Source organism: Hydra vulgaris, chromosome 03 (genome assembly GCF_038396675.1).
Source record: "Hydra vulgaris chromosome 03, alternate assembly HydraT2T_AEP".
Lineage (NCBI taxonomy): Eukaryota > Metazoa > Cnidaria > Hydrozoa > Anthoathecata > Hydridae > Hydra > Hydra vulgaris.
The window spans coordinates 34,717,147-34,735,496 of NC_088922.1; the positions used below are offsets into that span (position 1 = coordinate 34,717,147).

The 18,350-nt window shown below is 24.2% G+C and overlaps 1 protein-coding gene across 1 annotated transcript in view; it reads right to left on the bottom strand.

The window, feature by feature from the left end:
- Window positions 1-18,350, bottom strand: part of LOC100200095 (signal recognition particle subunit SRP72) — a 44,823-nt gene that overhangs the window by 8,254 nt on the left and 18,219 nt on the right. Inside the window, exons 6-17 of the mRNA XM_065793001.1 lie at window positions 18,209-18,320; window positions 18,024-18,055; window positions 15,068-15,111; window positions 10,048-10,186; window positions 9,221-9,352; window positions 8,277-8,414; window positions 4,182-4,251; window positions 4,041-4,105; window positions 3,407-3,502; window positions 3,218-3,327; window positions 2,986-3,063; window positions 2,755-2,889 (exon numbers count right to left, since the gene is read on the bottom strand). Of these exons, the coding sequence (XP_065649073.1) occupies window positions 2,755-2,889; window positions 2,986-3,063; window positions 3,218-3,327; window positions 3,407-3,502; window positions 4,041-4,105; window positions 4,182-4,251; window positions 8,277-8,414; window positions 9,221-9,352; window positions 10,048-10,186; window positions 15,068-15,111; window positions 18,024-18,055; window positions 18,209-18,320 (1,151 nt within the window). The remainder of the gene's footprint in view (window positions 1-2,754; window positions 2,890-2,985; window positions 3,064-3,217; window positions 3,328-3,406; window positions 3,503-4,040; window positions 4,106-4,181; window positions 4,252-8,276; window positions 8,415-9,220; window positions 9,353-10,047; window positions 10,187-15,067; window positions 15,112-18,023; window positions 18,056-18,208; window positions 18,321-18,350) is intronic.

Sequence of the window (18,350 nt, forward strand, 5' to 3'; positions counted from 1 at the left end):
ATTTTTATTTCAGATTAAAATGGGATAATTAATACTGAAATTTGATGAAATTATTTTTATTTTGGTATGCTTTAAAGTTAACACGGTTGGAGAAGTCCTGTATAAAAACTTCTTAGATAATTCTATCTTCCTCAATTTTATTTTAATTGGTTTTATTGACACAATAAACATTGCTATTTACGTTTATTGTATTTTATTACATTTAATATTTGATATATATATGTATACTTCCAACAAAGCTGCAAGGAACCATTTAAGTTGGGAGTTACTAGGAAAAAAAGAATAGAGTTATAAAACAAGGAAACGGTTTACAGAAGACTTAAAAAGCTGTAAGTTAAGTCAGGAAAACACGAGGATGGAAGAGGGTTGCAAAGGGTTGCAATGCGGAGAAAGAAACTACGTTTACAATGCAGTTTTGGACCTTGCCAAGAAGAGTAAGAGCATCATTAGAAGAACCAGCCAAAATATGACAAAAATAGTCCATACAGTGACGAATAAGAGATTTGTAGGAGTAGAGAATGGAATTAAAAGTAAAAAAATAGCGAGCACAAAAAAAAGAAGCAACCTTAGCGAATCGTAATTTAGCAATCGATTGTATATGAGGTTTACATGAAAGGTAAAAATGGTAAATAGTAAACAATAATCCAAGAAGACGTAAAGAAAAGGACTCAGTGAGAGGGTTACCATTAAATATAATAGGAATGTCGACAGTATTGCGATACTGTCGATATGCAAATAAACAATATTTTGCAGTAAATAACTGAGGTTTGTTGGAGCAAAAATTTACAAGCCACTGTGAGCCCCAATCTGTTACAGAAGTGAGATTAGAAGTCAGATTAAAGATTGGCTGCCTGTTCTAAGCCATCAAAAAGATAAATAAAAGATAATTAAAGCGGTTAGAAAAAAATGATTTGATAATCTCGAATACTTTCCCAGATACACCATATAAAGCAAGCTTACCAGCAAGCCAAACTTTGTCAAAAGCTTTATATATATATGTATAATATTGGACATTTAAATTTAAATTAATCACAAAAGATAAAGACAGCACATGAAAAAAACTGAGTTCTGATTTTTTATCTAAAGGAGGGTTATAGGCAACCTAATATATATATATATATATATATATATTATATTATATAATATATATATATATATATATATATATATATATATATATATATATATATATATATATATATATAATATTTTTAAAGTTTTTTTCATGTGCTGTCCTCATCTTTTGTGAATAATTTAAATTTAGAGTTGCGATTTTCTATCTAAAGGGGTTTTAAGACACCATAATATCTAAATATACATACATATATATAGAGAGAAAGGATATCTTTATATTATTGAGTGATTTTTATTGTTCTTCTTGTTAGTAATCAAATATAATTAAGCTTTTCATACAGGGGGCAGAAATAAAACCTTAGTTGCCTATTTATTTAAACCTCTGAAGCAAATTAGCAAAATAGAAAAAGTTCCTTTTGCCATAAGATTATGTCTAAAAATTAAACTTTATTATTAACTAGATTATGTTTAAAAATTTATTATTTATTATTAACTTTAGATTATGTCTAAAAATTGAACAACAAAGCATGTTAAATCTTTTTGCAAGTATCCTGATAAAGTACTATATAAAAATGTCTTGATAAATAAATTATATAACAAAAAAATAAAGATAAAAAAATAAATTATAAAAAAATTACGAATCATCAGATGAAGGTGGTCTGGGAAACTCACTAAATAATTCGGAATTTTTAAAATTTCCTTGAAATAAATTTCAGTATAGGGGATTTTTTTATAAGAGCTTACTAGCGATATATATAGTTTTTGACAAGTATAACAAATAATGTAAGATTAAATTACTACACAATATGCAAATGCTCAAAGAAATAAATAATCTTGATAGATTGCTTATTTCTTTGAGCATTTGAAGTCTGATATTAAATTGGCATGGTGTTATATACTAATATATTTACATTACCAAAATTTAAAAAGCAACTTTCTTATAGGATAAGAATAGTTTCTATATATGAGAGTATCAATTGTTAGGAAGTACAACAAATAAAGATTCCCATACAGTATGCCTAGATATATAACTAACTTAATGCTAATTTAATTTTTTATTAAAAATATAAGTTAAATTAGTGTTTATACATGTAATTGTAATATGATCATATACTAAAAATATACTAGAATAAAGTAAAACTATTCCAAGATGTGTGCCAAAAAAAACTAAAAAATTGGTAAAAAAGATAAAAGATCAAATAAACATTTGCCTAACAAAAATGCCAACTTTTTTCTATATGGTTTTTTCAGAAAAATTAAAAAACTTATAAGCGCCCCAAGCTGAACCCACAGTCGATGTAGCAGCAACTTTCTTGCATGTTCTCATTAAATCAGTTAATTTACTGAATTCCTCACAACTTTCTCAATCAGTATGATGTCAAATTCTCAATCTAAATGTACTTTCTATGGTGTGTGTGTGTGCGTGTGTGTATATAAAAAAATTTAGCGAAGCACTGACTAGATACACTATTTTACTGTGATATTTTAACACAATGAAATTTCAAATATTTTCCAAATTATTTTATGTTAAGCTTTCTGAAAAGTCTACTTTTTAGGTTAATCAAAGAATTTTTATTAGATTAATCTACGATTGTGAGAATAATGTTTTAATGTTTGTTTATATAAAAAAACAGTTAAAAACTAAAAAAAATAAATAAATATATATATAGAAATAAATACTTGACTTCGCCTTCTTCTAATGGTGGTTTAACAGTTTTCTTAGAAAAGCGGAAACTACCAATCTGGTCAGTCATTTCTAATGTGTCAACAGATATATCCTTTCTCTGTGGTAAATCTGGTAAGTCAACACTATATCTATATAAAACTAACGATAAGGTGAATAATACAGAAATGAAGGAACTTAATAAAAATTGAAATTAAAATGTTTTTAAATTTCAAATGAAAAGATACTGTTTTGCTCTTTTTAAATCAATCTTGGAGTAAGCTGCCACAATTTTAGCAAGAGTCGACACCTCTCCAGGATCTTCTCTAAAAACAACAATTTTATTAAAGATTATTATTTTTTAAAACAAAAAGAAACAGCAACAATAAAAAAACAGCAAAACAAAAGGAAACAGCAACTATAAGAACAGAACAACAAAACAAAAAGAAAAAATAACTAAAAAAATCTACAAAATCTCACTTTCGAAGGTCTTCAAGAATTTCAACAGCAGATTTTATATCCCCATCAGCAAGTTTCAAATTTGAATTTTCTCTCATAAAAGCTAAAAGATGCACTTTCTTCAATATGTTCTAAAAAAAGCATATATATTGCTTGAAAAAGGCCAACAATATGGCAAAAAACTAATTTTATTATTAACCCAAAATGTACTTGATTTTGTTTTCCAAACTTGACAGCTTCATCGAGATATTCAATTGCTTTTTTCCGATTACCAATGGAACAATATAAACCAACACACAGTGAAACCTTAAACATTTTTTAATAAATATTGATATATTTCAATATTTACTTATTGACATATTTCAATATTTACTACAATATTACTGAAATTAAAATTTAGTTTTTGTTAATAATATTTATTAAAATATTAGTATAATATATAATATATATATATATATATATATATATATATATATATATATATATATATATATAATATATATATATATATAATATATATATATATATATATATATATATAAATATATAAATATATATATATATATATATATATATATATATATATATATATATATATATATATATATATATATATATATATATATATGTATATATATATATATATATATATATATATATATATATATATATATATATATATATATATATATATATATATATATATATATATATATATATAGTATATTTAACAAAATACATTTTTTTCACATACCCAGAAAATTTAAAAAATTAGTTATTTAAAAAAGAAAAAAAAAGTAATTTTTTGTGCTTACAAGGAAATATAAAATATCAAACAACTTACAACAGCTGGAGAAAACTTAATTTCTTTTAATTCTTGTAAAACATTAAGAGCATCTTCAGTTTTCCCTTGAAAAAAAAACTTATGTGATTAAAAAAAAAACTAATCAAATTTAAACTTTTGAAAGATAGAGTTGAAACCAACCTTTTGAAAGATAGAGTTGAGCAAGTGTAAGAATGATGTCATTTGATTTTAAACCAGATAATAATGCTAACTGAAAACAAGTAAGATTAAAAACAAATTTTAAAAACCCAATGCTTTTTATGTTATTAAAACATAAATTTTGCAATCAATTTTTTCTGACATTACTATTTTATTTTATTAATATTTGGCTGTATGCAGTGTAAAAAAACAGTGCATACAAGTAGGTACAAATAATATACTTATTTTAAAAATTCTTCTTCTTCTTCCCATATAAAAATTAAACTTAATTAAAATCAACTAAACTAATTGAATTATTGCAAAACTAATTATTGAATATTGTTTTGTCATCAAGCAAGAGTATGTATGCAAGATTTGAAGAAAATCTATCATCAGGAAGTGACTCAAAATTTGATTGCAATATTTGATGTTAACAGACAGAAACAAGGAGTTAATAAAAGTATTGGGAAAAATAAAAAAAGCTAAAACAAAGGTTTAAAAGTACTTTATAAATATAAATCAAGAAACTCTATAAAACCTTTTCTAAAGAAACATTTATATAAATGATAAATTGAGAATTGAATCAAGTGAATTTTTTTGTGCAAAAAAAAAAAAAGATTTTTTAAGAAAAACATGAGGAGTAATCAAAACATTTTGAAACTCCGCTAATGTCAACATTCTCCTGTGATTTTAAGCATACACAGAGTAGCTTGGTGTATGTTTGAAATATTTGATAAATACCATTGTATAAAATAAAACTTGATAAATATAACTGGAATCTAACTTACATTGGTGTGTAAACACACTGAATAAAAGAATAATAGATTTCAGAGCTACTAGATACTTTAAAGTATTTAATACAAAGGTAGGAGAGGGAGGAGATTTTTCAATATATACAAACAGTATTGCACACTTAGTTAAGTTAATTTGACATCATACTGATTTAGGGAATATGAGGGCTTCAGAATATACATCAAATAAAATAGAGAGAGTTTAAATAATGCAGGCTTCTAATTACCAAAGTCATTTATTTACAAAAAAATAAAAAAATAAAAAAAATTAAATACTGCTTGAATAACAAACCCATAAACTTTGTCATGATTACCAGTTTTGTACCAAAAGAATATTTTGTATTAGCAAATGTGTTTTGCTTATAACACATTATTTGAAATTTGAATTTGAAAACTTAAAAATCACTGATAATTTGTAAAGTTTAAGGTAATAACTAACATAACAAGTACAAAGTTATGTAATCTCTAAAGTACTTCTCTTTACTAGACCTCTGTAAAGTACTTTTATTGTTTTTGAAGAATATTTAACTAAAGCATTTATTAAAATAAACATAAAACAATATAGGTTACAAAGAGAATGCAAATTATTTTATGTTCTCTTTACAAAATACTTTATACATATTAGGGGTGACTCTTTTACTTATTTTGATGTAAAAATTCAAAACATAAATTACTTCACATAACTCATATTAAAATATTTAATTTACTTACATTTAAAAGTAATCAACTTGTTTCTTTGCACAGCAACCTTGTTTGTCAATACCCTTAACTCATAGGAATAATTTTCATAACTGTTTTCAGATAACCACAAGAAATGCATGACAAATGTACTGTAATTGAAATTTTTTCTTTTTCATGCTGACAGGGAAATAGATGAGATAACTGTTCAAACTTTTAAAATCAAAACACTAAAAAGGGAGTGGGAGTAAAAGCGGTGTCCAAGACTGGAAGATATTTAAAATGTTTTCCAGTATTCAACAACAACAAAATTTTACCATCATTACTTTATCGTATAATAGGGGTTCTGAGCCACAATTTAGTATTTTATGTGATTTGTGCTAGTGATTTATGTTTGAAACTAACACTTCTATAAATTATTGAATTTTATTCCAGTCTTTGACAAGACCACTTTCTAGTCATGGACTGAAAAAAGATTTTCAATTTAATTGGGTTTTTGAAGAGCTATTTTAAAAAAACATTGCTTTCTTGAGTGTTACGATTGCTACACAACAGTTCCCTTTGGGAAAATTATTAATGGTTTGTAAAGTTCTATTTGCACAATCATTAAAGATTACAACATAGTAAATCCCTTGGAGATTAATTCGGAACCTTGGAGTTCTCAAATGAACTAGATGTTTTTATTGTTGTTAAATGTGTTTATATTCTTCTCAATGTAAAAAAAAAATGATTAAATTAAAAGTAAGATAAAGTTAAAATTAGCAGCTGCTTAAAAATGGCATTAATAGGTAAATTTAGCATTTTTAATGATCTATTAATTAATTTTATAATTTTTTACTGTACGCAAGTAGACCATATTGAGAAGTTCAATCTAAGTCTCAAACCGTATCTGTTAAAATTACACTAATCTTATAGAATCACTGGAAGTAGGCACAACATTAAATTTTCAAGCTATTATTCAAGTTTTTTAAAAAAGAAAATCAATAGCCATACAAACATTAAATTCATTTAAATTTGTACATAACAAACAGATTTCCATTTAGATGCAATTACTTGGTTATTAAATGTTTTCATTTAGAATCATTGTATTTTCCCGCTAGGAAAAAAATGGTTTAATTATTATATGCCATGTAGAAGGTAATATTTGTATTTCCTTTAAATTTTATTGAAATAACATAGCCAATATTAAGTTGCATGTATTTTGTAAATGTTTGCCCTGACACTTCATTTTAATATTGTTTTCTTGCATTTTCAATTACTTTTTTTCTTAAGGCGCAATCAAGAAAACTTTCTTACTTCCTCCTGTCTTAATTCTATCAACATTGCTTTCATTGCTTTTTAAATGAACAACTATAAGCAAAGTCTTACTTCCCTTGCCAAAGTTTCTAAACTCACTGTTTCTAAAGTCAGGACAGTTCCAATAGAGTTCCATGAAACACCTGTCTTGACAATGCCTTGTTGTGACAATGCCAATAGTTTCCATGTTAAGGGATATCTGACAAAAAAAGAAGCTATTGCCATCAAAGAAAATCGCAAACAACTACAGTTGGCAACTGCAGAAAAGAAGAAAAACATTTACAGCTGCTTTTTAAAAAAATGTTAAGCTGTGGTGCTGAGAAAATCACAAAAATAAAGCAGAAAAATATTTTTTCTGCTTTATTAAAAAAAAGTTTTTATCTTATGCTGTAAATTATAAAAAACATATTTTAAACAATTTCTTCAAAGTATGTTTTTAATAAACTATAAAAAACATACATTTTTTTTTTTGCTACATATTATTTAAGTATCTGTGTTTAAAGAAGTAACTAATTTTAAAATTTTTATAAGTGTCGAATACTGGAGAACAAAAAGTACCATAAATTTTTGACTCAAAGAATAGTTTGTTTTTTTAATCCAAAACTATCATGGACCGGGACTAGAGAGGGTTTTAATCATGGGGAGAAACCTATAATTGATATTTTCAAACTTTACAGAGAAAAAACACTTTACTTTAAATAACTAACATTTAGTTTACAACAGACCAAATGTTGCTGCAAACTGAATGTTAGTTACTTAAAGTTTTACTTTTTTGCATTACTGTTGTACAAAATCCTCGTAAAGTTATTGTAGAAGTTATTGTATTACTTTTAATTTATTTTGAAAATTATATAAAATTTAAGCTTATGTAACTTAAATTTTATTTTATTTTTAAATTTACATTTGATAGCACATTAATTTTATGTATTTCATTTTCATATGCTTTTTCATGCGATTTACTTTAACATATAAAAGTAAAGTACTTTTTGATGTAATCTACTTTTACATAACTTATTTTTGAAAGTAAACAAACTTTATAACTATAATTTTAATTATAAATTAAAAGCCGTTTCATTAATTTTTTACATGAGTGTAAATTTAATTTGAACTTTTAAAATTATATATGTAATTTACTTTATTTCATAAAAATTTACTTTCTCATGAAAGTAAAAAATAAAGTAAATAAAAGAGCCACCCCTAGTAAAATATGATGGGATGAATATCTATCTAGTACATTTCATTAATTTTAACCTGAAAAGCAAATCTTTAATTATTTTGATTTAAAAAACAAACAAAAACCAAACAAAAACTAGATTGAAACATTTGAGCTTACTTTTAAATGTTCATGTGCTTGATCAAGATTTTTGTCTTTAAGGAAAATAGCAGCTTCCAACAGTACTGTTTTATCTTCATAACCTGGTAAGGTTAAAGTGGTTTTAAGTTGTTCAATGCACTTTCGACATTTATCCATCTAAATAAATTTGATTTGTTTTACACAAAAAATTGATTCAAAATAAAATTGTCACTCTTTTTTGCTCATATCTCAAAGAAATCATACAGATCAGTCACACTTCCTATTGCTTACTGAACAAAATTAAAATAAAACCAAACTGAGTTAGAATATATATTTAAAAAAACACAAAATGAGGTGGTGTGTTTAATCTGGATTAACTCTGGAAAAAACATTAAAATGAACATTTTGTAAACTATTTTGGAAAAATTACTTTTTATTTTTTTTGGAAAAACAAGGAACAAGGGGAAAAATAAATGCCCAAGTGCTCTATTCAATGTTTAATGGGCAGGAAAATACTTTGAAGAAATGGCATTATTGAACAATAATATTATTATATGATAATATTGTACAAATATTATAAAAAAATCCCAAATCTCCCAAAATTATTGCGCTACTCCTTCTCTCTTAAAACTCATTGCACTATTCCTTCCCTCCCAAAAGATATTACACTATAAGCACTATGTTTATTGCTTGTTTGGTATATAAACAGATTATTAATTTAAACAAGATATAAAAATGTTTTGCAACTTATAAATAAATGATGAGGGAGTTTTGACACAATAATTTAATAAAACATAAATAAAATAAGTAATAGTGCAAATAATGTTTTCCTTGTTTTCACTATTGTTTATTTTATAAAACTTTATTAAGCTGTTAAAGCTTTAGAGAACTAAGTTTAAAGAATTTTAAAATCAAACTTATAAAATTCCATCCACTTGTCAGCTCTCATATAAACAAATTAAGAGTGATAACAAAATGCTAACCTGATTAGTATGCATATACAAAAGACATTTAGTAATTTCAAGTGTTCTGAGTTGGCACTTTGTTAATTTATTTTGAAGATCATCACAAGATACTGATTTCAGACGCTTCTTTGAATCAAATAAATCACGTTCCTTGTAAAAATAATTAAAAAATTTTCTTAAAAATTTATAATAATGAAAATACATTTTTTTCAATCAAACAAAACAAAACAAAATTTTCACTTATATTTTTAAAAAATGTCATTTTTTAAAAATATAAGTGGTTTTAATTCTTAGAACCTTAAAATTGAGTTCGAAACATGTCTAGATTTTAAAATAAAATCCATATACTACAATAAAATAATTATTTAAATGAAGCCATGAAAAGATTGCTTTTTGAATGGTCAGGCTTTTAAATGACTTCTGTTTACATTTAAGTATTAAAGGCTTTGGAAAATACTACAATTATACTACAATAGAGGGAAAATTCCTCATTTCAAGTTAAACAGTTTTTGTGTTTTGAGATATTTTATAAAATTTTTTATGTATTTATATAAACTTATTTATCATTTATTTATATTAATTTAAAACAAAAGTTTATTAAAAAATAAATAGCATGTTTTCTTTCTCTCAATAAGAAGAACATGCAATTAGGTGTATAGATTACCCATATAAAAACTAAATTTATTAATAGATAATTTATAAATAGATTGTCGTACCTATAAGTAGATAATTTAAGTAGTTTATTTGTCGGTATTTTATATTATTTTCTATAGTTAGTAGTGTAGCAAATAAAAAAAAGGTATCTTTCGTTTTTTTTTTTCAGTAAATAAAACAGAAGTAAAAACCTTGTGTATTGATATAATATTGTTTGAAACAACTGCAGAAAGAGTCATATCAGTTTGTTTTCCTTTCATTACACTATTATATGCCGATAAAGCTTCAGTAGTCTTTCCTTCTAATTGATAGATATAACCAAGTTGAGCTCTAATAAAAGAACAACAAAGTTATAAATAAACCTAGTAATTTAATAACATGTTAATGAATTTTTATAGTGTATATAAATGTATTTTTAGATTTTAATTTATATAAATATCTAAAAATTAAACCTATTTAATCTATCATTTTAAAACTACCTTCTTTAGCCATCAATGAGATGGAAATTCAAAGTATCTTAATAAAAATACTCAACTTAACAGTAGAAAACCTAAATATATTTATTATGTGATATAATTCTAATTGTCTTTTTTAAAAGTGTCAAACCATTGTGGTCAAAAGCAATAACATTTTTAAATTTTTAAAACAAACCTTATAATCTTTATATCGTATAAAAAATTTTTGACAGCTGACTCGTTTTTAATTTTTGTTTATAGTTAAAATTTTCATTTGACTTGTTTCGAAGTCAATATGTTATTTGTTCTCTTTTTTTTGGTTAAATTGATATTGAGCGTTTTTAAGTTATGTGTAAAATATACACTAAGGTAGGGTGGGGTAATATGGATAGGTGGGGGTATTATGGATATATCGTATTAGCATAAATGGAATAAATTACCTATACAAAATGCTAACACTTGGAACATAACAGTTTACAGATATAATTATCTTTTTTGAATTAACAATGTTTCTATTTGTTTTAAATAAATTGTTAATGAATAAAATATGTAAAAAATTTAATGTCAAAAAACTTTTCCCTACAAACTTCAGTACGATTATTTAACTATCATAATGTAAATTTATTAATAAGATCATCATGCACCGTCATGTGTAGTTTAATTTATAAATTCTCTCACACATATTGAGAAAAAATCTAAAAGGGGCTAAAATATTGTATACAAATATTTTATACAAATACTTACACAAATGAATGTTGCTAAAAAGGACGGACATAATATTTTTAAAAACTCACTAAAATCAAGCACTCTTTTACGAAATCATAGGTCAAATAACAGCTATTTATATATTTATATTCACTTTTTTATATAGTATTATATATTTAACAGGTACATATAATAGTTAAATATAACTCTACTGAACTATTTACAATTTTCGCTGAATGGCCAGGGTTAAATATTAGACCAAAAATTGATATTTTATATCTGATTTTTATATTTGCGGTTATTTATTTTTCATAATATTTATGATAAAATAAAAATTGATAATATAAATTATCAAAACGCCTTGTCAGTATCAATGCAAGACAATTAATATATATGATCACAGTAAATTAATGGCTGCTATACAACATGTTAAAGCAGACAACTCGGTATACAATGCATCAAAATCTACTGGAACTACCAGAATATCAAATATAGAGTATCAAGATCTACTGGAACTCCTTATGGGACATTATGGCTGCTATACAATTTGTTAATGCAAATGATGATATCAAACTGATGGTGAAATCTTATATAACATTAACTGGTAAAAACATTCCATTCGAAGATGACAATCCAAGACTGGTGCATATCTTTTGAAAGATGATGGGATGAAGTACTTAGGAAAAGAGAACCTGAACTTTTAACAAAAGCAAGAGCTACTAATCTATCTCTAAAAACACTTTTTTTTGAGTTATATTAGAAGACATTAGATGAAAACAATTTATTCAATAGACCTTCATGCATCTTTAATTTAGATGAAACTGGTTTACAGACAGATCCTACTGCTGAAAAAATCTTTGTTCGGAAAACATCAAAAACAGCCTATTACCTTGCTCCATCATGTGGTAAATATATACTGTCGAACTAATCAGCAAAATGGCCAGTATCTACCATCTTTGTAGTCTACAAAACTCTATGCTGTTATGATGAATCGTGTAAAAATGGACAAAAATATACATTAAATAGCATAACATCAGTTAGAAAGATGACTAGCTTTTTGAAATATAACAATCATAAAATCATTTTGAAATATAACAACATAACAATCAGGTTAGATGGATGACTTTTTAAAAGTTGAATTGACATGTTTATTATACATGTAAAGGACTTTGGAAAGCCTGCGTTACTGCTATGTGATAAAAATAATAGCCATTTAACATATTCTACTGTTAAAAAAACTCAAACACCAAACATTGTTCCAGCAAGGATACAAGAAGAAGAGAAGAAAAAAGATGTAGGCAATATAATTTTGACATTTCAGAACATTTTTAATATACAAAAAATAATAATTAGGATACATACACTGTTTATTTATTTGACATTTTAGGACATTTTAAATATATGAAAAAGAATAATTAGGATATATACACCATATATAAAATATGTATTCATATTACCCCACCAGTCAGATAATATGGATATACAAAAGTTGTTATTAAAAAAGGAATATTAAGTTAGTTATTGAAATTATATTTATGTTCTATGTGAAGTTACTGTATACATCTTAAATATAAAGAAAAACAAGAAAATAATTCATTATGGCAATACAATAAATAATTATTTCATATTAAAAATAAAACCATATGACAGGCTGTCAAGTTGTCATTTTTTTATTTTTTTTTATGGCTCTTTGATTTACAAATACAATTAATGTATTTTTGATTGTAAAAAAACTCAACAAAAAATGAAAAAATTACAAAAATAAATATAATTATAAAAAAGCCCATATTAAAAAAAGAAATTAACTCGAATTACTAGTAAGCCAATTAACTTGAATACTAGTAAGTCAAATATCGGTTCACTCGAACTTTTGTAATCTCAAATTGTTTCATCTAGTCCGTTGAAAACCTCTAATTGATTATTATAGAAGTTCTCCAGTTAAGTCAAACCTCAGATAACTCAAACTTTGTTAAGTTGAACAACTTTTTTGTCCTCTTTCAGTAAATTCCTTTGAATAACTCAAACTTTTCATATGGAAAATAAAGAAATCAAAATAACTTAATTTATTTTTTTAAAGAAGACATTAGAATAATAGATAGAAGAACTCCATATAAAGTATAAATAACAGTAACCTAATAATTGTTGTTGTTGTTGTTGTTGTATTTGGATCTTAATAGAACTATTATAAATAAATCATAATAAAATATTTTGAAGAATGCAGTTATTTTTTAGTTTTAATGAATTTCTTAATAAAGACCAAATAATAATAATAAAATTACCAAATAATAAGAAAGTCATTGTGTTGCAAAACTTTTTTGAATGCTTTTGAGTGTACAGAATGAATACAATACATAACTTCTTTCACTGAAACATTATTTACACTTTTATTAGAATAACGGTGTATATTTAATGCTTATACTTAAGCATTGAATAAAAAACTGCCTTAACAGGGCCGACAACCCATGTTGTTAGCCTAGTGAGGGGGAGGGGCACAATTTAAATTTCAAAAAAAAGTCTTTGATATCATGAAATTTCTAAAAAAAAAGAAAAAAAACCTTATAGAAGAAGTCAGGGAGATGCCACCAGTGGGGCCAGAGTGCCCTCTGGCCCCACTGGTGGCATCTATATGCTCAAGTCAAACTAATATCTCATTTCAGCCAAAGTTTGACTTAACAAGAATTCGCTTTAGTCGAACCATTTTTCTTGGTCCCTTGGAGGTTCGAGTTATCGGGAATTAACTGTAATATAGATAATAGATCTATAAAAAAAATGAGAACTTGACAGTCTGCTATGGGTATCTTTATATTTTTCATGTGGTTAAGCTTATGGGCAATTCTATGGGAAAACATCCAGGGAATAAAACCCCAAGTCCCTTGGTAATTTTTGTTAATTCAAGGTAAAGTTAAAATAGTTATATCTTTGAAAACATTTGAAATTAGATGAAATTTAATTTAATGGATATTTTTCTGGAACCAGATAGCAAATCACATTTTATGAGTGATCTGTATTTATTTTTATTATTACAACAAATAGGGTAGTTCTAAAAACAACTATTTTTGAAAGTGATTGTAGCACCCCCTGAATATGTTGTATATAATACAAAAATGCTGGATTTAAAAAATTTTTGAATAAAAAAATATTTTAAGGGGTTGCTACCGACCTTTGAACATTAAATAGGTCCCTAATATTGATAAAAATTTTTTTTTTCAAAAGTATGTCATATTGGGTCTCAAACAAAGTGAAATTATATAAAAATTTTAAAAATCTTAATCATTTTAAAATTAAATTTTTATTTAAGATTTTAGTGATCAGAAAATTACGTTTTTTAACTAAAAAGAAAAATATGGAATTTAACAAGATTTTTTGATTATAATTTTTTTTATCTGCTTTTTTATAAAATGATTACTATTTTTGAAATTTTTATATAATTTTGCTTTGTTTGAGACCCAACATGACATACTTTTGAAAAACTTTTTTTTTAATAATATTAGGGACTAATTTAATGTTCAAGGGTTGGTAGCAATGCCTTAAAATATTTTTTATTCAAAAATTTTATAAATCCAGCATTTTTTTATTACATACAACATATTCAGGGGTTGCCAGCAGTCATTTTCAAAAAAAGTTGTTTTTAGAACCACCCTAACAACAAGTCATATCCATAATTTATATAATGAAAAAAAAATTCTTAAAAAATGTATTAAAAATTTATTTACAAAGCATTGGAAAAGCACAGTGGAAAATACACCAGCAAAGAGCATAGAATATGATTCTAAAGTTTTATAGTTTATATTTTCAATTTTGACAGAGTGAACCTATTCAATTATGTAGAATCTAAAGCAACTTAGTAATAGTAGTAATAAAGTAATAAAATACTTTGATTGTAAATTAGGCAAATAAGAAAAATAATAATGAAAAAAGAAAGTACATAAAAAAAAAATAAAATAATAATAATCAAAAAGATTATTAATTTAAATAATAATTCTTAGAAAAAATAAATTAAACAGCACATTTTTAATACACAAATTAAAAATAATATTATTAACAAATGCACCTTATGACCCCTAAATCTTCTTCAATTTCTTCTTCAGTTATCTCCTACAAAATTACAAAAAATTTCCGAAACATTCACTTTAATTTAAATGAAGATCACAAGGAGATTAATTAACTCCTTTAATCATCCTGAATATATTAGGACATTGCAAACCTAAGTGCGCAGAAAAAAAAAGATACATATCATTACCTATCTATTTATCTATGTGTGTGTATATATACAATTTTAGAGGAACGCTTTTTATTTCAATTTCAAAAATAAAAATGGTACTTAGATCAGCAGTTTACTTAGAATTCTTTATTAATTTATTAGTAATTTAGATATCTAAACAACAATTATATAGAAATATAGAAGGCTATACTTGAACACATATAGATAACAATGCTTAAATAAGTTACTTTTAAGTATAACAATAGAACAACACAAAATAAAATTATTTTACAAACAAAAATATGGTAATAAAAGTAAAAGTACATTCAGCTGTTAAATTAAAGCTTATAAACATCATCTTATGAATAAACAAATTTGCCTGTAAACAAAATCAAAATAAAAAATTTCTCGAAAAACTTTAAGCAATGCATAAAGTTTAGTTTATTATTTAATTATTATCATAATGCAGGATAAAAATATAACAATGCCATCGGTTTGAAAATTGGTAAATTAATATATATATATATATATATATATATATATATATATATATATATATATATATATATATATATATGTATGTATGTATGTATGTATGTATGTATGTATGTATGTATGTATGTATGTATGTATGTATATATATATATATATATATATATATATATATATACATACATATGTATATATATATATATATATATATATATATATATATATATATATATATATATATATATATATATATATATATATATATATATATATATATATGTTTATATATGTATATATATATATATATATATATATATATATATATATATATATATATATATATATATATATGCATTAGGGTGGTCCTTAAAACAAATTCTTTTTTAAATGTCTGCTCTCACCCTCTAAATGTGTACTATATAATAAAATAATACTAAAACAAAAATTTTCAAAAAAAAAATTTTTTCAGGGGTAGCTCAAGACCCCTAAACATCAGACAGGTCCCTGTAATATCAAAAAAAGAGTTCTTGAAAAGTATATGTTGGGTCTCAAAAAAAGCGAAATTATATAAAAACTTCAAAAGTAATCATCATTTTATAAAAAAATTACTTTAGATTTTATTGCCTAGAAAGTAAATTTTTAAACTAAGAACTAAAAATATGCATTTTTAGAAAAAAATTTTATAATTTTTTTTTCTCATTGTTTTTTATAAAATGATAATTATTTTTAAAATTTTTATATAATTTCGGGGTATAGCAAGTTTGGTGTTATTCTGTCCATAATGTTCCATGTATATAATTTTTGTTCTACTTTATATGCAGAAGTGACATTGATAGTAAACAAGATTATAAGAAAGAATTGAGTTGGAAATGAAATGGAATTTAAAAATTTCTATTACTTTTTTAAAACATTTATATCAACTTAATAAAAATTAGAAAAAATTAAATAAAAAAAAAAAATAAAAAGTTAATTCTTATAAAATTATAATTATAAAAAGAAAAGTTAATTCATAAGAAATTTCTAACATCTTTATAGGGGCTGAGAAGGTAAGTTAATTCATATACTTTGTCATATACAAATACTTTAAACTAATCACCAGTTTTCATGTTTATCACGCTTTTGATAAACATGAAAACTTTCCAAAAAAATAACTCCATAAACCCTTTTTTTAAAAATAAATTTTGAACAATTTCGCAAAATTTGCTGGTAAAAACCAACAAAAACAGTTATATATATTTTGATGCTTCAAGTTAATTGTCTTTTTTAAAAAATCATTTAACATCAGCAGCATTTGATTAAAATTTGCTTTAATATATCTCTTATAGTTTTGTAAAAAATACTCCTCAAAACTTTTCCCATTATTTCTTTTTTAACTTTTTTATAAATTATATAATTAAAATTAAATTTTAACTCTTTTTCAAACAAATATTTATAACACCATCAGTAAGCTTTTTAGTAAATGTTTCTTTTAGTTTTAGCTAAATTAGATCAGAATGAAACACCATCAGTAAGCTATATTTAAGTCATGTTTCATTCTAAATTTTTAGTAAATGTTTCTTTCAGTTTTAGTTAAACTAATCATTAGAGGTGTAGCGGTAGAGCAATCAGTTCATAAGTGAGAGGTTACAAGTTTGATCCCCACCACGCCGTTGGTAGTACTTGCTCTCAATTTCTCAGCACAGCGACCTTGTTTGTCAAGGTTCGTGTTTCAGAGATATAGAGTTGAGAGAAGGTTGAAACCACAATTAAGTAGTCTCCTCATCTGTATTGGCATTATCGGCCTTGAGGAGGTGAATTTACACCACAACAACAAACAAACAAACAAAAAAAAGTATCTTTGTATCATGTTTTACTTTCAAATCATGTTTTTTCATCCTACTGACAATTTTTGTACTTAAAAAAATAGTTCTTAGAGTTCATAAAATGCTTTTTGGAGTTCTTCTTCTAGCAACTAACCAAATTTCACTTCCATTTTCTAACTTTATTTTTTATAAAGTAATTGTATGCGGCTCAGTTACAAGCAAATTACACTAACATTATAATTAATACTAAATAGCAATAAATGTTGGGTAAAAAAGTTCTTAAATAATAACTAATCACTGAAAAATAAATTTTGTTAAAATAAAAAATCAAATGAAATATAAATAAAATATAATAATAAGTAATTTCTTTTATCATAAAATAAGGAAAAATAAAAATAAAAACAATAACAATTTTTTGAAAATTCAATTGATTAAACCAATATCTATGCATTTCATTGATTGGATGGATTAATAGTTGATTATCATTAAAAAAATAAATAAACAACTATTACCTCATCTGCTTCTAAACTTTTACGACAAATACCTAAAAAACAATGAAAATAATAAATATTAATAATAAAAAAAGGTTTTATTGAATTTAAAAAATTAAAGATTAAATAAAAAACTTTAAGATAATTAAAATCATTAAATTTAAAACAATTAAAAAAATAAATAAAGTCATTTCAAAGTATTCAACCTTCAGCATTTTTCAATACTTGCTCAGCTTTGTTTAAATTTCCTTGTGCTATAAGTAAACAACCATAATTGTAGCAGAGCTCATACGTATCAAGTCGAATTTGTGAATGACCCTAATTTTTAATCAAATATTTTTTTTACAC